Raw genomic sequence first — 27,248 nt, 5'->3', positions numbered from 1 at the left:
GAGTATAGTCCCCATTGATAATAATGGGGTCTCCGATCTGCATTGCTAATTAGCCATCTGCAAGAAATTTTTGTAATCTCCTATATTAGGCTATTAGTAGAACAACAATTCATAAAATTATGCAGAAAAAAAAGCTTGATAAATAGGACCCTAAGGGGCCTATTCATCAACACTAAAATAACGTTTTTAAGGACATTTTCCTTAAATAACGTTATTTTGGTATTCATATAGCCACTTAGCACAGGAAATATCACAGATATCTCCTTGCTAAGTTCCCCTGCGTTAATTTTCACACTCCCCATACATTAGTATGGGGATGTGGAAATTGTGGTATTCATCAAATTCCGAAAATTATAAATTTTCGGAATTTGATGCAGTTACTATTCGCCACTGTGAGGTGGCGAATAGCAGAATTGACTTACCTGTATCCGCGTGTGCAGGTCCCCCGACGAGTCCCCCCGGCGCTCTGCTCCGTCCTCAGGCCCCGGAGGCTGGTCGGACATGTGTGCTCCGCAGCAGAGCACAAGAAAGTTTAGAGAAAAAAAAAAGTTTTTTTTTTCTAATCTGTCATGTGGTCTGCTGGGAAACCACATGACAGACCAGCAGGACGGAGCCGGAGGCTGCTGCGCGGACAGGTAAGTCGGGGGGGGGGGGGTGGAGGTGAGCGGAGGGGGTCGGGGGGGTACACAAACTTAACGCATCTGTAGGCAGTGCTGCGCATGCGCTGGTTTTACAGATGTAACAGCGCATGCGCAGCACTGTTTCCAGATGCGATAAGGTAGTGTAGGCAGGGAAAAGTATCTATTTCCCGAAAAGCTGTCATCGCAAAAATGACAGCTTTTCGGAATAGATACTTATGGAGAGGTGGAATGATGAATTCCACCTATAATTAGCTAGAACTACATGCGAGTTCTAAAGCTAATTATCTCCAGAGAATTTTTAGGTTTAATGAACAGGCCCCTAAGTGACGATTTGGTGGACTGAGTCCTGGGCAGGAGAACCCGTATAGTACTGTACCCATAGATTTGTGATAAGTATCCTTTGAGATATATTACACTAATTTCATGTCTTTTCATTACGTTGTGTTTTCATTTTTGCTCCAGAGAAGTTTAAATGCCCTGACACTAGCACATTGTTATCTTATGCAAATTCTCACTGACTGCTGCAATGTGACTGGTTGCCTCAGGCCTATGCAAACTCTCTGCTTTATCTGTTTGGTTTACCTGTGTTCTAAGGGTTAAAGGGCTCATACAGGAGGGAGGGGGGTCAGTGTCATTTGTATAAAATATTCCATTTCTCCAACTGCCTTCTGCATCACCTGGAAAAGAGGAATAGTGCCCTGACAGAAGACGCAGCCACAGATCGCATCTGGAGCTGCTAACTTAGAGTAAAAGATTGTAAAGGATAAATTCAGGTGAGGAGAACAATCTTTACCCCAGGGGAACTGTGTGATAGAGAAGGGGAGCGAGAAGCAGCTTTATGCGGATAGGTGAGGAGCTGTCAAAGTGGATGAAATTGGTGTGTTCCCTTTAAGGGTAATCACCAACACAAAATGTCACCTGTGAGGACTGTATACATATAGTATTTTATCGTGACGACAAAACACTTTAATAAAAAGCAATCCAATTAATCTTAGAGGTCAGAGATTCCAAACAGGTTCTTTTGTTGTTTACTGAAAATATTTAAATAAAAAAATTGGCTGCTAAAATTTGCATAATAGCATGAAATCATGTAAAAATACAAATAACTAAAAAAATTAACAAATAGGTAATCAAGGGTGCTTATCCCAAATGTTATGACGACTCGCATACTGCTCAGCAATATGTCCATATTTGTAGTGACAGATGAGTATTTGCCATACACACGCAGTGCTGGCCATACTTAGTATAAAGTAGAGATGGTTTGAAGGAGAGAGTCCTCTCTCAAGAGCTGACATTCCAATTCCCTCCTGCTTGTGCGTTCATGTGCGGGCAATGTGGGCTCACCAGGCAGTGAGTGGTCTCTGCAGAGAGGTGCATACAACCTAGTACAGATGTAAAGAAATGCTGGTGGTTCTGACACTCCCCAACTGATGAATATTATAATACGATGTGTGCTCTGGAATTTGAAAGTCGAATTAAATTTATTGTAATACAATGATTTGTTTAGATAAACCATAAACATTATTGAAATCAGTTTTTTTTTCCTTCTAACTTCTCACAGGTATTAACATGAGCCGCGAAGCAGATTCCACTGAGGAGCAGCGAAACGGCGTTGGACATCTGCACAATGGTAAGAGGCCATATACAGTGTATATTACAGGTGATGAGCGAGCTAAACAGCGCTCTTTATCTAATAATGGATCTGCATCCTGCTGTCACTTTCTAATATCGCAAAGTATAGTCACAGAGTGACAGGGCGTTGTATGTTCACAAAATATTTATACGGAAATAAATTATATATCTACTGCTTTTATTATTTACTTGTGTTCTTTGTCCCATAAGGTTATGACTAGGAGTTTGTAATAGATATTTTGCAATCCTGGTCAATATTGTTTATTAAATACATATATATTACTTGTAAGGTGGCATTTAGTTTGCTCTGTGATTTTGTTTAAAGACGACATGTACATAGTGTGTGGCTGTCTACTAAATTATAATTTACATTTTTAAATTCAAGCGTCCCAGTGAAATATTGTAGAGACAAATGTATACTATATATATATATATATATATATATATATATATGTGTACAATGTATCATTATAAACTATTAATACATTGTTTTATATATATATATATTTCTTTTTATATAATATTTATATATACACATATATGTATGTGTGTATACACGCACACATATATATATACAAAATAAAAATCCTTATGCTCTTTGATCATTCTATACTTTAATATTATAAGGACATGACTGCAAACTGGAACATACTGTAGTTTGTAAATACAATGTTTACATTGAGGGTTCCCCTGCAGATGAGTGGGGTGTCAGTGGGCAGGAATTGCTAAACCCCCTCTCTAGATAGATAGATATAGATAAAACATACATGTATAACATACATATACATATATATATTATATTATACTATGTTACACAAACAGCACACATATTTATATAGATATTTTATATTACATTCGATGTTCCACTTTGCAATCATGTTCTCGTAATATAAAGGTATAGAATGATTAAAAGCACATAAGTATATTCCCTATTAAAGTTTACAATCTGTATAATAGTCTTATTTTATGATCCTTATGTAATTATTGTGTACCTTTTATATGTCCTTTACTCTTACATTTAAAATTGCCATCTACTTATTTCAGTCTAATTTAACATCATTTATTATTTAGTTACTAGATTTTAGTTTTACCATTAAACAATTATTATCATTTTACTATATATATATATTTAATTTTTTCTTTTTTTCAACTAATACCCAAATGTCTGCACTGCCCTTCCATAGATTGTATTGTTTCCACTTGTGATACTTATTATATAGATCTGAAAGCTTGTATCTCCAGTAGGGTCCTCTCTTTACTGCTGTTATTTTGTTATTGCCAACATTATTTTATTACTTATATTTGTATCTCTTATAAAACAGAGGTTTTGATATATTTTACATATCTTTTAGAATTTTCTTCAGTGTCTCATAAGTTTATGTTTGTGACCCAGCTGATAGTTATCCCCTACGATACCACCCATCTTCTCCCTAAAACACTACCACATAACACACTGTTCTAAGTTACAATGTTTTATATAGGAAAGTGCCTTGATATAAATGTAGCACTGAAATATATGCAATGAGAATCAAGACTTAATATATGACAACAACATTCTACAAAACTGTTTTATATTCTAGTATATGTAATAGCATTCCTGGAAGCATGACACTATGTAAAGTTGTCAGTAACTACGTCATATAGGCCCGCATTTACTAACGAGTTTTATCACCAAAACGAGTGATAAATGTCACTGTGTATGATAAATGGTGCTCCAGCCAATCAGCTCCCAACTGTCAACTGTATGATAAATGATGCTCCAGCCAATCAGCTCCCAACTGTCATTTTTCTAACAGTTGACAGTTGGGAGCTGATTGGTTGGAACACCATTTATCATACACAGTGACATTTATCACTCGTTTTGTTGATGAAACTCGTTAGTAAATTAGGCCCATAGTACCAGGAGCTTGAAGAACAGTAATTGTTGGAAGTTTGATTGTAAGGAGTCATGTGAATAAACATTGTCTATGATGGCGTATATCTGATAGACATTTCCTTTAGACAATCAAATGCAGGATTTCTAGAGGAGGATTTCTATCAGCAAATATAATATTATGGCAATGAATCTATAAAGTGTTACTTATTCCAATAGTGTAAAAACGGTAACTAACATTAACACGATTAAGACTGGCTATATATTTTTCTGTGAGCTATTGATTCAGACAATTCCAACCCATAATCGGTTGCACCCATAGGTTGGGTGAGGTGTCAGGGGACCTATGACACACCCCTGCGGCTATCACTATAACTGTCATTGTGTCCCACCAGCATTCAATCATGTTCACCTGAAAAACTCTGATGCCGGTCATGTGATGAAGCGAGATGGACACTGTACCACCCCTCCGCCGATACTCTGCCACTTAATTTAAGTGGAGATGCACTAAGCCTTGGAGGGTGATAAAGTGGAGAGAGATAGAGTACCAACCAATCAGCTCCTAACTTTCATTTTTCAAACACAGGGGTCTATTTACTAAGCAGTGTTAGGAGACAGAGTGAAAAGTGATAAGAAAGTGATAAAGTGCCAGCCAATCAACTACCTACTGTCATCTCACAGGCTGTGTTTGAAAAATGACAGTTGGGAGCTGATTGGCTGGCACCTTATCACTTTCTTATCCCTTTTCACTCTGTCTACTAACACTCCTTAGTATATAGACCCCTGTGTTTGAAAAATAATAGTTAGGAGCTGATTGGTTGGTACTTTTTCTCTCTCCAGTTTATCTCTTTCTCAGCTTTAATAAATCTCCCCCTATAAATTTGTATTTTACAGTAAATGTTACAGTATCAGCTAAAGTCTACAGCTGACCTTCTGACCTCCAGTAACTGGGGATACGCAGGATTTCCCATTTTATATATTCTGTCATTTATTTGCATTATTCACCCCAGAACATAATACAGTCATTAAATGACTAAGTAACATTTTTCAAATTCATTTCTCAAGGAGTTGAGTCCAAGATAAACATGTGCTGTGAGTCCCATAATCGTTATGAGTATATAGACGTTTATAGAGCTAGAGAAAGATACAGTAATATACATTGATGGTTTACTACCGATGGCTGATGGTTTTGCCATTGATGGCAGAGTGCCAATGGTTTTCCGCCATCGATGGCAAAGTGGAACCAATGGATTTATTTTCTGCTCCCGACACGGAGCTTAACCCCCCACTGGTGACCTGCTAAGCTCTGTCCCCATTTTTGATTGGCCCGTGGCCTGCCGTGCACCCGGCATTGGTGGCCAGTGACTATGGTTCACCATAGACTGTTATTGTACCATTGATGGTTATCACCTATGGCGCCATCATTGGTGACCATAGATGGAACACCACCAATGGCCATCCCTAAAGAGGGATGCTCTGCACGCACAGATGATGCGCTCTTGAAAAGGGGATGTGGTATTGGGGCGTGGCTTAGTGGTACAGTGGAGTAACTGTGTGGCACCAGCAATATGCATCTACTCACTGCTATGTTGTCTTCTGTTCTGTTCTCAGGAGTTTGTGCAGGTACCAGCAGCAAGTTCTAACGCACTGGAAATAAAGAGTTCATACAAGGTTCTCCTGCTCATGATCAGGGGTCTCCAGAGCCTGTAGGCAGGAATTGCTAGCAGAGCCTTAACTAGCTTTTTGGTGCCCTGTGCCAGGAGAGCATTGGTGCCTTTCCCCCCCCCCCAATTTTATAAATAGGGACACCTGTAAAAGGACCATGGCCTCTGGCCAGGGAAGAGATAGGGGAGGTCAGGAAATGCTGGGGATAAAAGAACAGGAAGCTACAAGTGAGAATGATAATAAACAGGAAAAAAACAGGCCCAAACAGCGCCCCCTGCCCCGCGGTGCCCTGTGACATGGCACTGGTGGCACCACCCTAGTTACGGCCCTGATTGCTAGGCCCCCTCTCTGCTTGGCTGTAGATAGAAAGATAAATAGATAGATAGATAGATAGATAGATAGTTAATAGAACAATTGACAGACTGACAGTGACAGATATGCATTACATGGGGGAATGGAGAGGGAACTTTCGGATCCCTCTCCCCAGGAATTCCTTCAAAAAGAAACCCATAAGATTCTATAAGCAACACCAACTACAGATGGTGTTGCCTATCGGGCACAAGCTCTGGAAACTTTTGCTGCAACATAATTTTCCCAATGTAATTACAATAGAAAGTCTCAGTGACAATTACAGTTACATTATGATGTAGCTGTGAGCCTGGTGTGGTTAATTTCAATTTAAATTATATCTAATTATTATATTACTGTTTTTGTTCAATTCCTCAATAAACAACACTTATCTTCGTGCAGCAGTGCGGAACACCACATCGCCTAGCCCCATAGCAGTATTTGCAAATTTTGCATAAATGTGGGTCGTTTTGTTATAATGCAGCCATTGTATTACTAAGAAATATAATGCATTTCGTTCTGCCTTGAAGACTATTACATGTACTCTATTTAATAACAATATTTGATTTCAGAAACCACATGCTTCCAATGTGTATTTTGGCTGCAGAATCCCAGAGTCACCTGCTTCCCGCTGCTTATGTTTCCCTGAAGGATGGCACTAATATAGCTATCTCATCCAGTCATTCTTATAACTGCTGGTTTAGAGTATGTTAATGTCACAAAATAGATGTAAAGGCTATAAGTATCTGTATGTGCTGCAGCTTAGAGTCATGTGACCAGCATATATATATCACATGACTGTCTCCTCTTATCTCATTTTGTGGCTGTTGCAAAGTTAAATTCAAGTAATTTTTTCTGATGTATCGTTCGTGTATTCGCACTGCGCGTGCTGTGGAGACTGGCGTAAGCTACTGGCAGGATTGTCCAGACATACTGCAGGCCCTGGTGATACTGAGGGGTTGTGGCCAAATTCAGGAGGGGTCGACACACACCCTCCGAAAAAATGAATGAAAACTGCTATGTGCTCCGCTGCAAAGGGGGACAATTGTCCTCCACAACAGGTGGCCTGGGCCCCCAAACAAGCCTGGGCCAGGGTAATTAGTACCTGGCCCAACTCTCTGCGCCCCTGACAGTGAGTCACACACAACCCAGTTGCATCTCCACTTTAGACTGAACGTACGACCTGGCAATCTTGCCGATGGTTGGGGAGAATTACATTTACCCTGGACCATGCAAGATTGCCGGTACACATTACCCGATGTAATGAACGACATAACAATACCTCGTTCTGGGGTCTATTTACTAAGCTCCCAACTGTCATCTCAAAGGCTGTGTTTGACAAATGACATTTGGGAGCTGATTGGCTGGTACCTTATCACTTTCTTATCACTTTTCACTCTGTCTCCTAACACTGCTTAGTAAATAGACCCCTCTGTCTTTCATCACCCTGCACAGCCCCGCATACGATATTGTGTGATTGGCCATGCAGCACGGTCAGTCACACAATTTTGCATGCAACCCAGGGGAGCGCGCAATCACGTTACACATTAGACGATGTGCCCGATATATCGTCCCGATCCGACTCAAATCGATATATCGGATGATAATGTGTACCCAGCCTAAGTTTTGAGGGGTAGAGCTGATGCCTTTCGGCGGAATTGCTATGCATAGATAGTTACATGTTATCAAACTGATTTATTGCGTGCTCTGAAAAGCTAAGCTTTCTGCTATCTGCAGGCGGCACTAGCTGCTCTAGACCAATGGGGGGAGCACTGCTGGAGGGGGATCTTATGAGCCCTCCCATGTACACTTCATTCACCTACCATCTACTGTATCGCACAATGACGGGGTGAAGAATGCGCAGTGTCAGAGCCGGCAATAAAGCGATAGCTATTACTTTACTGCTTACATTTCTCTGAGACAGGCTCCTATCAGAGCTGCTCTGCCAGCAAAGATTATTTGCTGAATGTAGAATAATTTCTAATTGCCATAATATGCGGCAACAATAAATTATACTTTTGGGGACTCACTGCCAGCAATGGGCTGGTCATATTCCATTACAATGACCAAGGGCCTATTGTAAGAAGAGGAGGAGGTGTGACCAGTGCTGTGTGGGTGTGGCCAGTGCCGTGTGGGCGTGTACACACCCTACGCTACCAGCCCCGATGTCTACCTTAATATGTGAAAATCAAACAATTGCATCAATTTGTGTGGAAAATAGAAATTACATTTTAATACTTGTGATTTATGGCTGTACGTCTGGCTAGCTGGGCCTATTTTTATGTGGGGGCCTGGGTCTGTTGTCCCATCCTCCCCATTGTTTATATGGCCTTGTGCAAAAGATGGATTCTACACCTGGATTTTCATTATACAGTCTGCATTTGCAATTTTTTTGGGGGGACAAACGAATTTACACAGATTAGAATGAAATGCATAAGATGTGTATGAAGAATAATATGGTAGCCCTACAATACTTGTCTGGAAAAAAAGACATCTTAAAGCTGCATACACACACAACGATTTTTTTAATGATTATCGTTAAACGATATCGTTTAACGATAATTGATGGCAAAAATCGTTCACTTTCTGAGTCAAACAATGAACGATTATCGTTCATGCGCGTTCACGTTTGTAGATTGTCGTTTGTAGTTTGTCGTTCAGGCAGACTTGTCAACTCAACGATTTTCATTAAGGGAATATGCAAAAATCGTTTGTAGTTCATAAAAATCGTTCATGACATTTAGTAAATGAACAACTTTAGTAAATGATTTTAGTAAATTTTTTCAAGGGAAAAAATCGTTTACTCAAATCGTTCATTAAAAAAATCGTTGTGTGTGTATGCAGCTTAACACATTAAATCAGAGTACCCTAAAATGTATTGAAGGCAAGATGGGGGGAATATTGGAATTATAAACCTCATACAACCCTCAACTCTTGACTTCCTAACGCTGTCTGTAGTACCTTTTGTGGTACAGTACTATGCAGGACGAATCCCTCTCCTTAGCACTGAAGGAGTTAATAAAAGGAGAGGAAGGTTGGCCTTTGTTTGATGTTTTTACTATTTCCGATATGCGTATTTATTTACCAAAGTGCCGCACACCTTTACACACTCTTGGAGGATAATTCGTTGCAAAAAGGGAAGCAGCACAGGTCCTCATTTTTCATGGTATAGTAAAATACCCCTTTTTGTTTTTTTGTTAAATGGTCTGTGTTAATAATAGTTCTATACTAGTGTTGTTTAACTTGTGGCTAAACATTACAATGTACATTGCTTGTATAGTCTTTGTTGCTTTGAATGTTTCAGAATTCACTGCATCCATAAACCTTTAAGCAACCCCTTCCCACATGTTACATTTTGTTGAAAAGTTATACTTATAGGGAAATCCAATTAGCCATGAGGGGTGCATTTTGCTGGCATTTGAATGCCGTGGCAACGGCAAAACGCACCCTATTCGCAGTCCTTGCGGCTAATTAGGTTGCCCCCTTTACGTGTATGCTACTGTTTATCTATGTGAATTTCAACACCAGTTCGCATTATTCTAGGCAATCTAGATTCAAGATCCATGTATCCTTCTTAAGCCGCATACAGTACACACTAGACGATGTGTGTATGTGGTGACATCGTCATCGGCGGGCCCGGTGGGGGTGCCGGCATCGGCAAGTGTGTATAGCGACCAGTGATGGACAACGGCGGGGGGTGAGCAGGGCCATGCTGAATTCAGCAGCATGGCATCGCTCGCGGTATCCCCAGATTGGGCTACTTGTACAGCCGACTGGGGATATCGTAAATGACCAGCGGGAACGCGCATCACTGGATGCTTTTAGCATACACACTTGCCGATATTGTGAACTATTGAACGATGACGATATCATTATCATTCAATTGTTCAAAATATCGGCACGTGTGTACGCGGTTTAAGTCTGTCGATTTTCTGGGAAGAGGATTCCCTTAATCTAGTTTTAGTTACGTTTTTTGCTTATATTTTCCTCAGTATACTTTTTCTATCCAACCGATCATAGCACTACAGTCTGTGTTGTTGTTGTTGTTTTTGTTTGTTTTTAGTTGTTGTTTTGTGTGTGTATGTGTGTGTGACTGACTAATAAACTAACCCATAATCAGCTAGAGCCTCAAGGGCGTAACTTCCCTGAGAGCAGTTGCTACAGGGCCTGCACCACCTCTAGGGCCCGTATTCCCCCCTGCACGAAGGTTTACATCAGACTGTGGCCACCGCTGCCCACACTCCGTCCTCCACCAAGCCACTCTGCAGCTTGCAAGAAGGCGACCCAGCTTGCCCAGCTCCCGGCCTCCTCCCAACCACCATCCAATCACGCAGCATAGTCCATCGCAGCTGCCTGCCCTGCTGGGATGGACTGACTGTGTAATCTCATAGCAGCTGGAGCCAGATTCGGCTAGAAAGCGAGCTCTGCTTTGGAGTTGCCGTGTGCTCTCTCAAGCAACAGTGGCTTTGAAAATTCAGGACTTTAGGGGTACTTTAACAATTTTTTGTGGGGCCCACTGGGTTCTAGTCACACCGCTGCCCAACGGGTCATGTTTTGAGGATTTCTGTCTGCTGAGGCAGGTGGGATAATTACTGACGAAGCAAAAAAGATTAATTCACCTGTGCATGCTTAAATAAATCCATAAAACCTGGCCTGATGGTGATGGGGTGGAGTTGAGAAACCTAAGTTAAATCATCTGCTGTTAGATCAACACCTACAGTAATTTAGGATTCTATAACATTAATTCTCAAACTGAAAATGTTTAAAAAAAAAAAAAAGTCAAATCAGTTGAGCTATGAATATTTGATTTATCATTTTCATCTGTTAACGCCAACACTGATGATACTAATAGAAGAGGTATATTGGCTGTACATATAGATCCGTGATCCTTGTTATATAGACCAGCAGTGTAACAGGGCTGCAGTGTGCCCTGTGCCAGCCCTGCCCCCTGAGTGCATGACATCATACAGTGGGGGCGGGGCTGCCAACCCAGAGCGTCCTAAGGACACACCGAGCAGCTGCACAGACTGCAGGATGCATGCCCGAAGCGATAGCTGCAGGGTGCCATTCCAGGCACCCAGCTAGACAGAAGGAAGGGCAGTAGAGCACCGACGGTGACACCCACAGGACCCTGAGCTCTTTGCGACGGCACCACTCGCACCCCCCTAGTTATGGCCCTACAATAGACTTCCATAGTGCCATCGCAGAAGTACCCTTTTAGTTTATTGGACAAAGTGAAAAAAATCCCTATCATCTACAGATACACCCATTTCCCCAGGCAATAAGGCTGTTCTCCATTTATCACAAAACAACACATGATTAATATGCTCCTCCTCCTCCTTCCTCCACTTCCCTCCCCATTGGCCGGGATGGCGACTTGCTCTGCAGCTTTCCTCTTCTGGGTCAGTTCTCATAGCTGCCTATTGCTGATCGCAGCTCTGCCTCTCCTCCAGCAGTGAGCCTAGTACAAACACACTTTCCTGCCCTTACACTATCACTGACATCACTGGTTATGTCCCTGTAAGTGATTACACTCATTTGTACAGAACATTTCTGATGACTATTAGGCTTCTGTAGTGTTGCAGAGTGGTACAAAACAGAAAAGCTCTAATTTCTAGCGTTATAAAGAAGACAAAGACGGTGTGGGATAAATTTGTAACTGTTGTAGGACAATCAGATTTATTTTTAAATGACTCTAGTAATTATAAACAACACACAATAGATATATACATCCTTCGAATAAATTTGTTTTTCCTATTTATTTTTTATGAACATTTTTTACTGCTCAGTGTAGATGACTCATTTACATAGTGGAATTTTCGGAGAGGGAGCTGACGTTTAGAGACGCTGCCACTAAGGTTTGCTTTTCATTTGCCATTTTGGGGTCTATTTCCTGCTATCTCCCACTTTCACAACCCATTGTACTGTTCTCACTATGATGCTCACTATACTGTATAGCGATCACTGGGAAACTCTTTGTACGGCGGTCATTAGGTTGCTATCTGTATTGTACTGTGGTCACTGGAATGCTTCTTGTATTGAGATCTGTTAGAATAGTAGACTGAGTGATTGTGATCTATGTTATTTTTTACACTACAAGGAAAAATACGAAGCCGGTGGGTGTTTAGCAAGTCCTCAGTTGGAATGATCTATTGATGGTGACCAGGCTTCATCCAACAGTCAGGACTTTTTCTATTAATACTCCAATGTTAATCTTTGGAACACTGTTGCTGCTGCCAGGTTAAGTGATAAACCTTACTTTATTAATGCATGTATACCTCCCCTTCAGACACCACTATTTCCCCTTCAGACACCACTTCCCCGCTGCACTCTTCTCTGGTGGCCTAACATTCTCTCTCACACCCCTGCACTGAGGTGCTGGCATGGTGGTCATGTAAGGTCCTTCTATCCTCCTGCTGCTCCTATCAACTATCAATTCATACCCTCATAACAGCCCCTTTCATTCCCTACATTTGAGGTTCATGCTATTTGCCTCTTCCAACCTGTTCACTTTCGAGTAGCTGTCATCTATCGTACCCCTGGCTCTATCTCCAAATTTCTTGACCCCTTTGTCGTCTGGCTCCTACACTTTCTCTCTTCAGATCTTCCGTCCTTCATCTTAGGTGACTTCAATATCCCTATCGATGTACCAACTGACCCCCTCTTTCCCACACGTCATCATTTGGTCTCTCTCAGTGGACTTCCTCACCCGCCTATGTGAGTGGACACTCACTTGATCTGGTCTTCACTTGCCGTTGTGATAGCTCTGATTTTACCAGTTCCATATACCCTCTCTGACTGTCATCTACTTTCTTTTAACTTATCCCTTATTCCTTCTCCACCTGTTCTTCCCAAGGCCACCATCACCAAGACCTGCGCATGTGCAGTAGTCCCTGGCACAGTGCCAGCGTCAGGACCTGTGCCAATGAAAGGGGAGCCCGCATGTAGTCTGCACATGGGCCGTCTCCTCCTCTTAATAGGCCCCTGCAGGAACAGCAGCCGTAAGAAGAACTTATCCAAAAACTAGCTATTAAAATGGCAAAAGTCTAAAAAATAAAAAAGTACATTCTTAAAGTGCAGGGATTGTAAAACAATCACATATGTTATGTGGATCTCCTGAATCCATATGTTTTGTTTTGTTGGAACATAGCACATTAACACAAATTACACAATGCTAAGTACTTCGTCATGTGGATTATGGCAAACCATATTTCTAAATTACAGGTGACTCAATATTCAAGCTGCCACTTGTACGTAATTTACATAATATTTAGTATCCAGTTTTATTAATTGTGACAGGTGTTGTTTTCAAAAGCAGAGCCGTCATAAAGGCTGTTTTATCTGCCCCTATGCCAGTATTGTGGAACCCTGTATTTCAACTGAAGACACTGGAAGGGAAAGTTAAATGACAGCTACCGTTTCGGCATAGAAGGTTTAATATGTGGAGTAAAAGTGAAAATGTAAATTGTGCAATATATTTCACTAACAATAGCAGAATAAGACTTGATGTAAGATACAGTAGGAAAATAATAATTGTACAGTGTAGTTCTGCAGCTCACTTATTAGATTAATGTATGCACTGTGGCCCTGATTCTGCAAGGATCGTAATTGCAAAGCTGCACGCAGGCTATAGATATATTAGGTATGCACGCAGGCTATAGTTATATGATGTATGCATGCAGGCTATAGATATATTAGGTATGCACGCAGGCTATAGTTATATGATGTATGCACGCAGGCTATAGATATATGATGTATGCACGCAGGCTATAGATATGATGTATGCACGCAGGCTATAGATATATGATGTATACTGTACATGCAGGCTATAGTTATATGATGTATGCACACAGGCTATAGATATATGATGTATGCACACAGGCTATAGATATATGATGTATGCACGCAGGCAGCTTTGCAATTGCGAACCTTGTATATATGGTAATGCAGCAGGAGGCATCACGCCCCCTGTGCATTACTTATCCCAGCTGCGTCGTCCAACGCAGCATCGGATAATCTGCGTACCATCGGCTGGCTGCAGGAACCATTAGGTCCCGCAGCCAGGCTGACGCAGTTTAGAGGAAGAGGCCAGGAAATCTCTGTCAGCGACGGAGATCCTGGCTTCTTCCCTCCCTCGCAACGGTGGTGACACACCTCCATTTCGGGAAACGGAGGGCATCGCTGCCCCTACCCTGCCCACAAACGGCAGCAGACTGTCAATCACTGCCAGTCTGCTGCCAGTCTATGAGCGAAGTTAGCAGGGCCCATTCTGCACACTCGCAGAATGGGTCCTGCGCCTGGGCAGATTCCCAAACATTGGGAATCTGCATTAAGCAGTGCACTAGCATGTACTGCTGAATCAGGCCTTGTGTGTGTTAGATGTGCTGTGATAATAATATTATATGATCTTGTAACACTCTCCACTCGGGGCACAATTAGGGGTTTTTCCTAGTGCCCAGAGACCCCCTTCTGGGTACGGAAAACAATCGTACAATTTGTCTGTCACTGGGTGCTGAAAACATGTGTACAGTTTATCTGTGCAGCACTTGGCTACTAGTAGAGGGAAGCAGTGGGACTAGTTCATGAGGTAACAGAACAGGCCAAGCAATATGCTGAATGTCTCATGTGACCCATCAGGAGGTGTGGATTGAAAGATCTACAGTAAAAAGGTAGACAATGTCTAGATAGACACCTCTTGTTAGACAGTCAATAGGTCGACAAGGACAAATGTCGACATGTAAGAAGGTCGACAGGTACAAATGGCGACAGGGTCAAAATGTTGAAAAGAAAATGGTCGAAACAAAAAAAATGGTCGACACAGTGTTGTTTTTTTCTAACCCTAACCCTCCCCTTGCTGCCTAACTCTAACCCTCTCTCCTGGTGCCCAAACCTAACCGTCGGGGTAGGTGCCTGACCCTAACTGTCCCTTCTAGTGCCTAACCCTAAACCTCCGGTAAGTGCCTAACCCTCCCTCCTGGTGCCTAACCATCGGGGTAAGTACCTAACCATAACCGTTGGTGTAAGTGCCTAACCCTAAAAAAACTAAATAATCATGTATCGACCATTTTTTGTGTCGACCATTCTCATGTCGACATTTTGACACTGTTGACCATTTGTACATGTCGACCTTCTTACATGTCGACCATTTGTCCCTGTCGCCTATTTACTGTCTAACATCTGGTGTCTATCTAGACACTGTCTATGTTTTAACTGTAGGGGCAAAATTTACTAAGCGTTGGGTTCTAAACCCCGGCGGTTTGGTGGCGGTTTGACGGCGGGTTCTAAACCACGAGTTTTAGTGGCGGTTTGGCGGAAGTTTCTAAATGACAGCCCTGTTCTATTCTATTCTAAAATTTGTTTTGACGGTGGTTTTGCAGGGGTTTTGGTCTTAGTAAATCTGAGGATAGCAAAACCGCCACCAAACCGCCGGGGTTTAGAACCCGCCGCTTACTATATTTTGCCCTAGATCTTTAGACCGGATCCTGTCATCAGGAGGCTCCCAGCACACAACTTAGGGAGGAGGAGAATCTGTAGCTGCTTGATCCACATGGGAAAGTGGGTGAAAACTGTTTATGTGTCTGTTAATCTGTCTCCCAACAGTCAGTATATCTGTCAGTCTGTCCTTTGAGCCTATTTCCCAGCACTGTCAGTGTATCTGTCAGTCTGTTCCCTGACCCTGTCGCCAAACACTGTCAGTGTGTCTGTGAGTCTGTCCTGTGAGCCTGTATTACAGCACTGTCAGTGTCTGTGAGTCTGTCCTGTGAGCCTGTATTACAGCACTGTCAGTGTGTCTGTGAGTCTGTCCTGTGAGCCTGTATTCCAGCACTGTCAGTGTGTCTGTGAGTCTGTCCTGTGAGCCTGTATTCCAGCACTGTCAGTGTGTCTGTGAGTCTGTCCTGTGAGCCTGCACTCCAGCAATGTCAGTGTGTCTGTTTGTCCTGTGAGCCTGTCTCCCAGTATAGTGTCAATGTATCTCTCTTTCTGACCTATGAGCCTGTCTTCCAGCACTGTCCATTTGTCTGTGCCTCAGTCCTGCTTGTGTACCAGTCTGTTCTTGTCCTTGAGTCTATGTCCTAGCCCTGTCTTTTTGCGATGCCAAGTGACAGCCTGTGTACAGGGGCGCCGAGAAGGGGGGAGCGGGTACTAATTACCCGGGCCCGGGCTTCACGAGAGGGGCCCATCGCCGCTCCCACCCTTCCCTCTTTCATTACAGCAGCCCAGCACGTGCTGGGCTTTACTGAGAGACTGCTCGCGGATGCTAGGTAGCAACTGCTGCAGTCTCCTATGTCTGTTAGGGGGAGCGATCACACTGATCGCACCCCCACTGGCTATGTGTCGGCTCTCAGGGGGCTCATAGCGCCCCCTCCCCAGCATGTAAAAATATAGTTTTTTGTATTTTTTTCCCCTAAGGGGGTGTGACCACACCTCCCGCGATTAGGCCACTCCCCCTTCCCCCGCACCCGGTGTCGCTCTTGGTGCACCTGCCTGTTGTAATACTGACTGTTTTTGTACATTTGTAAGTTTACAGTACTTGTTCTAAGGGTGAAACAATCTAGGTTACCATGACAGTGTAAAACCATAGCATATTAGTTGCAGTCCAGTAATTGGGTTTGACCACATGATGGACACGAACCACCGTCTCTATGATAAATGTGATTTGCTGCATGCTTACTGCAGTGCTGAAATGCACACTACATGGCAGGTGCAGCTAGCTTCACAGCATGTTAAATGTTATTTTATAATGTGTAAAAAAAAAATATTTTAGTTTTTCAAATATACTAGCAATTTTACTAGATAATCATTTGTGAATCAACAGTTTGGAACTAAACCGTACTTGTTATGTATTTACAACAATTTAACTACAAAACATTGTGTTTTAGGCTTATTGTAGCAGTTTTACTTTACTTTGTTCCGAAATCAAGCATTTGGAAACTCCCCTTGTATATCCCTGTGTCTCTATTCTACTTGTTGTTTCTACCTGGTTAAATAAACCTAAGACCTGGGTAAGCTGTACCAGGTGTGGACTAACCGCCACCAGCACCAACATACTTCGCAACGCACTTAACACCATAATACACTCTGGCCAGGTGCATTGTTTTCCAACTAGACAAATATAATAACACCCAAGGGTAAATTTAATAAGATGGGACTTTTATTTAAGAAGTGATGTTGCCCATAGCAACCAATCAGATTCTACTTTTTATTTATCTAGCACCTAGAACAGATGTGGGGAACCTTTTTTCTGCCGAGGGCCATTTTGATATACCGTATATACTCAAGTATAAGCCAAGTTTTTCAGCACAAAAAATGTGCTGAAAAAGTACCCCCTCGGCTTATACTCGAGTGAAGTGTAGCGCTGACCGGACGGAGCCGGCAGCTGTGTGTTTGCTGTAATCAGCGGCTGCTGCTGCTCCCACTGCGGGAGCCATCTTCCGGCTCCCGCAGTGGGTGATGAGAGACACGTCGTCATGACGACGTCTCTCCCATGCAAAGCGGCTGGAGGAGCGGACAGCGGCGGGACCAGGAGCGGGAGTTTCAGGTAAGTGTTTTGTTTTTTTTTATTCTTACCATGTCTCTCTCTACTAGGGGGGGGACGGACTACAGGGGGCACTACCAGGGGGCGATTACTACAGGGGGCACTACCAGGGGGCAATTACTACAGGGGGCATTATCAGGGGCGATTACTACAGGGGGCACTAAAAGGGGGGATTACCACTGGGGGAACTACCAGGGGGGGATTACTACAGGGGGCATTACCAGGGGGGGATTACTACAGGGGGGGATTACTACAGGGGGCACTAAAAGGGGGGATTACCACTGGGGGAACTACCAGGGGAGGATTACTACAGGGGGCACTACCAGTGGGGGATTACTACAGGGGGCACTAAAAGGGGGGATTACCACTGGGGGTACTACCAGGGGGGGATTACTACTGGAGGCACTGAAAGGGGGGATTACCACTGGGGGCACTACCAGGAGGGATTACTACTGGGGGCACAACCAGGGGGAATTACTACTGGGCGCACTACCAGCTGCTGCCATTTCCCACACTAGGCTTATACTCGAGTCAATAAGTTTTCCCAGTTTTTTGGGGTAAAAGTAGGTACCTCGGTTTATATTCGGGTCGGCTTATACTCGAGTATATACGGTATATAACATTATTTGCGGTCCCAGTACAGGTCACGCCCCCTCTGCATGATGTCACACAGGGGGTGGGGCCACAATCTCCAGTGATTACAGCAATGCCCAGAGAATCCTGAGGATGCTCCGGGGAGCTGTAAGGGCAGCGGTGTGACCGTCTGAAGCATCCTAAGGGCATTCCAAGCGGCATTGCTGCATAGATTCTAGCTGCAGAGTGCCGTTCTAGGCACCCTGCTAGCCAGATGAGGCTTGCAGAAAAAAGCTCAGAAGGCCAGACCAAATGATTCCAAGGGCCTCACACGGCCCCCGGGCAGGAGGTTCCCCTTCCCCAACCTAGAATCTGATTAGTTGCTATAGGCAACATCACTTCTTAATAGAACTCCCATCTTAGTAACCCCCCCCCCCCCAGTGTGCTGAACCTAAACACATCTTTTGCTGTGACAGACTGCTAACAGACTACAGACGCAGTCAAGTTAATAGGTTGCGGACAAGGCTGTTTCTAGACTATGTGGGGCTCAGGGCGTAAGTTTCGTTTGGCAATCAACCCCTGCCACCCACACCCACCCCTGTTTATACATTGTGTATTATATATTTTACTTCACAATAATAAAACTGTACAATATTATGTACATGAAATTATATCAAATTATTGTAAATTCATTTTGATTGTTCTTTCAGTAGTAAAAATGCTGCTTTATTCTTTTGTGTATATTAAATTAAAAGACAGGAATGCAGTTTGTATTTCTTTATTTACTTTATTCACAAAAAGGAGTGACGTAACAGTAAGTACAACATTGAAATCAATCAATACTTTAAAAAAAAAATAAGTATGATCTAATATTGGCCTATATCCAATATCTAATAGTTTTACACATACAGAATGGACCATGGTCATGCTGCAAAGCCAGCAAAGGCCAAGTTTGTCTACAAAACAGCACATCTAGCAAATGTGTCACCCAGTAATGCAAAAAACATCACATATATTACATCTACATACAATATCCAATTGTTTTACATATATAATGTACTGATTGGAACATTGCCAATCTGCAAAGTGAACAAAGGCCAAGTCTGTCTACAAAACACCACATCAGCAAATGTGTCATCCAGTAATGCATAAAACACAGTTATACATCATATAGCCAATATACACATACAGTATGGGGAATTTCTTGTACGACAGGTAAATGGTTTTTTCAGAATTCCTCATCGCTGCAATACCACCGTGACCACCTGTCCCCTGTATATTCTGCATGTGTATTTACTAAAACAACAAACGCACCATGCACTGTAAATGGCTTTCATTGTCCCCTCCCTTCTCTACTGCAGGAGTGACATAGGCCCTCATTCAGAGGCGGTCAGAGGATGCAAGCGGTCGCTCAGAAACTGGGCGGCCACGTGCACCCTGACCACCCGCCTCCTCTGTTTCGGTCGTTAGGCTGTGGGTTAACACCCACAGCTCTAACGACCGCTAGGGTGATGGTCGCGATGGTCAAGGACCATCGCGACCATCGGGGCTTACGACGAGACCCTAGGGTAGGGTCTCACTTGTCGTAAGCCCCGGAGAGCTTCCGGCTCTGTCAGAGCCGGAAGCTCTCCACTGACATCACTAGTGATGTCAGTGGGGCCTCCCCCAAACGGCAGGTGTTCCCATGGGAATGCCCCCGTTTGGGCTCCCACCCCCCCGGCCCGCCTTCCAAACGGGGCGAGCTGTCAATCAACATCGACAGCTCGCCCCCTTTGGAAAGAGACCCGCTACGACCGGCGCTGTCGGTCGTAGCGGGTCTCACGCATGCGCACGAAGGAGCCGGCTCCCTCGTGCGCATGCGCACCAGACAAACATTGAGGCGGTCGTAGACCGTACGGCCGCCTCTGAATAAAGCCCCTAGTGTACTGTGGGCCTGATTCATCGCGGATCGCAATTGCAGCAGCGTAAGCAGATTGGACGATGGTGCATACTGCCCATGTGTATGCACCGCAGTGCGCGTGTGCAAGCCAGGCTTGAGATAGCACTGCGATCATGCCCGCAGACAGAAAGCCATCGCACAGTGAGTGACGGGACGTCAGTGTTTGGGGGTGGTGACAAGAGAGTGGTCATAGAAATGCAGTCATGCCCGTCCTTTTCAACGCCTTTTCCTTGGCGTGCATAAATTAGCCACTGCGACGGCATACGCAGCTGGAGCACTCACTGCGTGCGACGAGAGACTTGCAATTTCGGAGACAGGTCAGACCTGCTGTAATTCTTACTAAGGGTCTGATGTTACTGGATGTTACCATTGTATACGCAGGACTGCGAGGCCTTACGGATATGAGATAGGGGTAGTGGGCATCTCTATGCTGGCTGAGCAGTTGCAATCATTAGCATATTTTCAACGCAAAACTGCGTGCGTACTCGCCGCTGTGATCGCAATAGCGATCCGTAATGAATCAGGCCCTGTATCCTTCAGGAACTCATTTTTTTTGTCCTCTTCCCCCCCCCACAGACACACCTGCACATTATCCCCTTAGATATCCATTATTAAAACAAACACACTGAAAATGAAGAAGAGCAAAACAATAAGATGAATGTTTATAGATGAATATAGGCTGGAAGCCCCTTGTCCTAATACTGCTCTCTTATCTGTCACTAAGCATCAAAATGAATAATACCAAGGGTGTCACTTTCTGCAGCTATGTATTATTCATTGTTCTGCTAAATGGCAGCTATAGACTGTGCGGCTACAGGCTCTTGATTAATTTTTATTACAAAAAACTCAGGCTCAGGCTGCATGGCACGGGTGTTTGAGTGCATGTAGTACCATGCCAACACCTGGATGCGCTGCTGGGGCCGGGGGCTGTCACAACAGGGAGGATGACTGTTTTCTAGACTCCTTCTCAGGCAAGAGCTCAGTCAGGGACAAGCAGGCTGACTGCAGCGCATGGGTGTTTGAGGGCCGGGCGAGTGCGTGTAGTACCACGCGTCGCGCTCAATGACCAAGATGCACTGCTTCTGCTCCTCTGTCCCCTCTCGGTTGCTGCTAGATCTTAGTTGGACAAGGGACCTCTCGGACGTTGCAACCACGTGACAGTTGCAGAAGGGTCGGTCTGCTCCAGTGTTACCATCCACGTGGGCATAGAAGGGGAATATATTTTTGTGGCGAGCGTAGAGAGCCACCGCACCCAAAGCGTGGCAGGCAAAGCGAGCATGCAAGGGGACACCTTTGGCTCCCCGTTCGGTACCTTGCCCCTCCCCCTTTGGTTGCGGGTCACATGGGTGTGACGGCAGAAGTCCCTTGCAGCACCCAAGTCTAGATCTAACCGTCCTCTCTCTCCTGCAGCCGCTCCCAGAATGCCATGCGCGACCGCATCACGCGGCGTGACATCGTCAAGCCTAGCACCGGCATTCTGGGAGACTGGGAGGGAACAACAACCGCACAGTTTGGAAATATGGCACCGCCGCAGCTTATAACTATAATGGTGGCTGGCAAGAGCGGACGGGCGCCGTCAAGTTAGACGGCGCCAGCAGGGTGACTGCAGCCACAGCCCTGCTTCCCCTCACCCTGGAACCGCCACTGGTTGCGGAAACCAGCATCTTACTCTGCTAGTCCATAAAACCCCACTAGATGCTACCATCAGTAACCCTACACTGCCCACTATTGCAAGAAATGTGACGGTCCATGGATCACTCTGTACTTATATCATATTATTTAGCATTACAGGGTCAAACAAAAGAGAGTATTTGGGGGATTGCAGTGATTAACGTGGTGGGATCCATTGTGCCCGATTGAGGCGACATGTGCTGTAGCTTCTTACTACACCTCTAGCATGTCCATTTAGTTTGATTTGGGTAATTAGTTTTTCAGATTAATCAGAAATTCAATTCCTTTGGGGCTCTCCAGCTATTGTAAAGAGAATCGGTATGAATTACCGCCGGACGCAAGTTCAAATCCCGACAGCGGATGCCCGACATGGGTGAAAATCCTGATCGTCCCCAGGTAAGTATTTACTAACCTAACCTCCCCCCCCCCCACTGTCCCTAACCCTCCTTAGGGGTGCCTATCCCTAACCTTCCCCCCCAGTGCCCAACCCTAATCCGCCCTCTAAGTGCCTAAACCTAACCCCCCCTTCGCCGCCGCCTAAACCTAAGTCCCCTGGGGGGGGTGCCTATCCCTAAGTCACCCCCCGGGGGTGCCTAACCCTAACCCTCCCTTCCCCTAGCCTAACTCTAAACTCCCAGGGAGGTGCCTAACTCTGTCCACCCCGGGGGTGCCTAACCCTAACCCTCCCTCCCCCTAGCCTAACCCTAACCTCCCGGGGGGTGCCTAACCCTAAGTCCCCCCCGGTAGCCCTAAACCTAACCCTCCCCCCCAGCTGTCTGCGCTCGGCGTCTGGCATCCCTTCCATCAGGATGGCGGGCGCCGGTCTCCCGTCGTCGGCAAAATGACAGGCGTCTAGATTTAGACACCTGTCATTTAACCCTCACCGGGATAAAGCAGTCGGGAAGTCGGCCGTCGGGATTACGTCCACCGGTTTCCCGACTGCATACTATTGTAAGGATACGAGTTCCAGGGTACTCTGGCTGTAAGAAATAACAGATTTGGTGTATTTTATTCATAAACCCATTATCCAGTAAGTTATAAATCCCAGGAAATAATTGCTGCTGCTCAGTAATATTGTAAGACCTGTTCCCCAACTGCCTCCTCCCAAGTGGTCAAAATAATAAATTCCATAACTGGATTGGTTTGTAAATATTATAGTAAGTAAAACATGGAAGACAATTATTTTATCACCTTTTACTATTCGCTGCTATACAGTGAGGGCATGGTGACACAAGGAAAAAACATATTGAGACATAAAGCAGAAGGTAAATATGACCGTGCCCAAATAAGCTTACAACCTAAGAGATCTGGGAAAAAAATATACATAAGGTGTTAATAACAACTATAGCTGTTTGCTCGGAATACTAGTTCATGGATACAGCCACTGTTCTTGTTCCTGGCTCATGCTTAGATGGTGGATACAGCTGCTGTGCTAGTGCCTGGCTCAGGGCAGTTGGTGGATACATGGACTGTGCTAGTTCCTGTCTCTGGGCAGTTTGTGGATACAACCACTGCACTAGTTCCTAGCTGTGGTCAGTTGGTGAATACATGGACTGTGCTAGTTCATGGCTCAGGGCAGTTGGTGGATACATGGACTGTGCTAGTTCCTGTCTCTGGGCAGTTTGTGGATACAACCACTGCACTAGTTCCTAGCTGTGGTCAGTTGGTGAATACATGGACTGTGCTAGTTCCTGGCTCTGGGCAGTTGATGGATACAGGTCCTGTGCTAGTTCCTGGCTCTGGTCAGTTGGTGGATATATAGGTCCTGTACTAGTTCATGGCTCTGGGCAGTTGGTTAGTACAGGTCCTGTACTAGTTCATGGCTATGGGCAGTTGGTTGGTACAGGTCCTGTACTAGTTCATGGCTCTGGGCAGTCAGTGGGTAAAGGTTCTGTACTAGTCCATGGGTCTGAGCAGTTGGTGGGTACAGGTCGTGTACTCGTTCATGGCTCTGGGCAGTTGGTGGATATTCCTTGCTCTGGGCAGTCAGTGGGTAAAGGTCCTGTACTAGTTCATGGCTCTGGGCAGTTGATGGATATAAGTACTGTACTAGTTAATGTCTCTGGGCAGTTGGTGGATATTGGTCCTGTGCTAGTTCCTGGCTCTGGGCAGTTGGTGGATATAGGTCCTATACTAGTTCCTTGCTCTGGGTAGTCAGCAGGTAAAGGTCCTGTACTAGTTCATGGCTCTGGGCAGTTGATGGATATAAGTACTGTACTAGTTAATGTCTCTAGGCAGTTGATGAGTTGATGGATATAGGTCCTGTGCTAGTTCTTGGCTCTGGGCAGGAGGTGAATATAGGGCCTGTGCTAGTTACTTGCTCTGGGCAGTTGGTGGATAGAGGTCCTGTAACAGTTCCTGGCTCTGAGCAGTTGATGGATATTGGTTATGTGCTAGTTCCTGGCCCTGGGCAGTTGGTGGATATAGGTCCTGTACAAGTTCCTGGCTCTGGGCAGTTGGTGGATATACAGTAGGTCATGTCCCAGTTCCTGGCTTGGGCAGCTGGTAACTGCAGATACAGTTAGATTGCCAGGATTAGTTTTTTGTATGACTTTTACATAAAAAAAAATATAGGCCCTCATTCAGAGCCACTCGCAAACAGCAGTACGCTCGTTGCGTTCCGATGTTGAATAACCGCGCATGCGTCGGTGTAACACTGCGCATGTGCGTACGGCAGATTGCGAGCTTTTTTGGTCTCGTTCATCAAATAGCGTACAGGAAGTGACATGTCAAATGTGATTGACAGAACAGGGCGTTTTTGGGTGTTGACGGGGGTGGAGATGGAAAAACGCAGGCGTGGCGAGGCGTTTTTGGGGCGTACATACATTAGCAGATGCGAGCGTAAAATGTGTTCGGACCGACTCATACGTCACTGGATGATCCTCTTTCCCTTCAAAATGCTCGCACAGCTTAGGGTCTGGATTACTCGACCACATTGGCGATGGCCTTCTCCTCCGTCCCGGGACTCCACGATGTTGTTGCGATTAATCGCGGGAGGGCTGAAAAGCAATTAGTGTTGGATTGAAAACCGGCTTGGTATGTGTTTTGAAATCAGTTTTTTGGGATAGCACAAAACCGTACGCAGGTGGAAATCAGAGCTGCTAATGTCAGGATGACACAATCAATTTGCGTACATTTGTGGGGGTTTATTTTGCCCTCAATTTGGTGGTTAGGGCCTATTGTAACAATAATGTCATCATATTTTAATTTTCTCACCATTTTATTTTTGCCTCTTGAATTTGCCTCGTTATATGAATTTTTAAACGTCCCTTAAAGAGCCCATTTTTTTTTTTTTTTTTGGCAAGTTTTTGCCTTTTGGTCCAGGATTAAATGTAACCCATTTGTACAATAATTTCACAATCCAATGTCAGATTTTTGGTGTCAATTTATTGGTCAAACAAAAAATAAATTAATAAAAAATTTGGGGACATCTTTTTTTGGCAAAGATCTGTCCCAAAATCAAACAAATTGGCCCAACATAACTGTTGACATAAACATACAACAAAAAATTAAAAACATTTCACAAGAAAGGAGAGGGAAGTTTTGACCAGAAAGGAATATGAGCCAAGCACAGAAGGATTGTGGGAAAAGTCGCCATTGCTGTCACCGTTTCTTCACCCGTTTGGATGGGGGAGGGAGGGCGCCAGACCGGGTCCGGGATGTCATCGGGCTGGCCTGTCCAGAGGCAGATGTTGTGGTCTCTGGACTAGGCACAGGGCTAGGCACATTTGGAGGATTGGCTGATGTTGTGCCAGAGGTGGAGGATCCTGATGTTCCGGCAGGAAGGAAGGTCGGCTCCACCATGTGCTGGCGAACGAGCTGCTCCAGGGCATTGGCGATGCGGATGTTGGCCCTGGTATTTTCCGCCAGGGCCTGACCAATGGTCACGTTGGCCACAGCATTTTGCTCCAGGGCCTCAGCCACCCGTAGCAGACTGGCGTCCATCCTCTGCAGAACCTCCGTATGGAAATCCGATTTGAAATTGAGTTCTGTGAGGAGGGACACTGCCTGCGAGGGGGATTGCCCTGGACTGGCTTCTGCAGGGTCCTCAGCCGGATGTACTGGTTCCTCCCCTGCCGAGCCAGCAGAAATTCGGCGGCCAAGGCTCCCCTCTGGAGCAGACTCATCCGCCTGTGTCTCTGTTAGGAAAAAAGAGAAAAGACTCACATTATAATCTACATATTGGCACAATAACATTTCAGAGTTGGTGACATCAAAAGATTTACCTGGGACAACATGAGGAGCCGCAAAGTCTGGCATGTCCGTATCCATGTTGGACACGCCAAACACCTCCACAGGCTGCACACACCCCTGTGCCAGCTCTTCTAAATCCGTCAACTCCAATGACACAGGGGTGGGACCCCCACCTGTCCCCCTTGCATGCCTAGCCCTGTCCGCGAGTTTTTGCTTTAGGCGATATTTGAAGTCGCCCCATCTGTGGGAAAAAATGGAAGCCATTATCCTTTTGTTTAAAATGGTGTTTGTTTTTAGGGGGGGCAAGTGTTTACTTACCGCCGTTTGACATCCCGGGCTAGACGGACATAATCACCCACCCTATTGACAGCAACGGCTACCTCTTCCCACATTCTCCCCTTCTGGCTTAGACTCATATTCCTGTCTGCCTGTGGCAGGATGTCCACACACTTCTGTATCAAAACCTCCATCTCCTTTCTTGTGAAATGTGGCTGCCTTTTTTTTTTTGGCAGCTTTGGCCGGAATACTGGGCCCAGCAGCCTCTTCCATGTCATCCTCCTCACCTATTTGTGTAAATATTCATATTTCACAAAATCACAACTTGCCCAATCTTATGTTTCAAATTAATCATTGATACAAAATGCATGAAAGACTTACCGCCTGACTCTTGGGCATTGTTTCCCTGGTCTGTCGCCATGTCTGAGGTCCAAACAAGAAATACACCAGAATTTTAATGTGTTTTCGTGACGTATTTATACATGCGTCCTTATTTTGCGGCCGCATCATTGATTGTGCGTTCCTATGATCCCTCCTTAATTTGTGCGGGAAACGAAACACTATTTATGGCTTGGTGTGTCTCGAGTCGAGGTGGCGTTTTTGGATTGTTGGAGGTTACCTTGGCTGGAGTTTCTTGTTTGCGGATAAAGGAGTTGGCGGTTGGAGTTTATTTTGTTTGGTAGATTTGCGTTTTTATTTTCCGTTCTCTTTTTTTGTTTTTTGTTTTTTGGCCTCGTTTCTTGATTTGGTAAGTTTTGTGAAGTCTAACTTTTGATCAATTGTTGTCTCATTGTGTTTCTTCTTGTTTTTAATTTTTGGATCCATAATTTCATATATTTTAGCTTTTTATTAATTTCGGACCCAAAGACCTTTTGATTTAGACTCTTATATATTTGCTCT

General features: G+C 44.6%; 1 protein-coding gene across 2 annotated transcripts in view; it reads left to right on the top strand.

Annotated features, from left to right (window-relative positions):
- Positions 1-27,248, top strand: part of POU2F3 (POU class 2 homeobox 3) — a 129,313-nt gene that overhangs the window by 12,528 nt on the left and 89,537 nt on the right. The window contains exons 1-2 of one of the 2 annotated variants that reach the window (XM_088458717.1): positions 1,338-1,414; positions 2,203-2,271. In XM_088458717.1, the coding sequence (XP_088314843.1) occupies positions 2,211-2,271 (61 nt within the window). In that variant the 5' untranslated portion in view covers positions 1,338-1,414; positions 2,203-2,210. Of the gene's footprint in view, positions 1-1,337; positions 1,415-2,202; positions 2,272-27,248 lie in introns of those variants that run through there. The other variant, XM_088458716.1, reaches the window with a different exon arrangement.

Source organism: Taudactylus pleione, unplaced genomic scaffold (genome assembly GCF_031769625.1).
Source record: "Taudactylus pleione unplaced genomic scaffold, aTauple2 ptg000848l, whole genome shotgun sequence".
NCBI lineage: Eukaryota > Metazoa > Chordata > Amphibia > Anura > Myobatrachidae > Taudactylus > Taudactylus pleione.
Note: the sequence above shows the minus strand (reverse complement) of the source record. Positions and strands in the feature narration are given on the sequence as shown.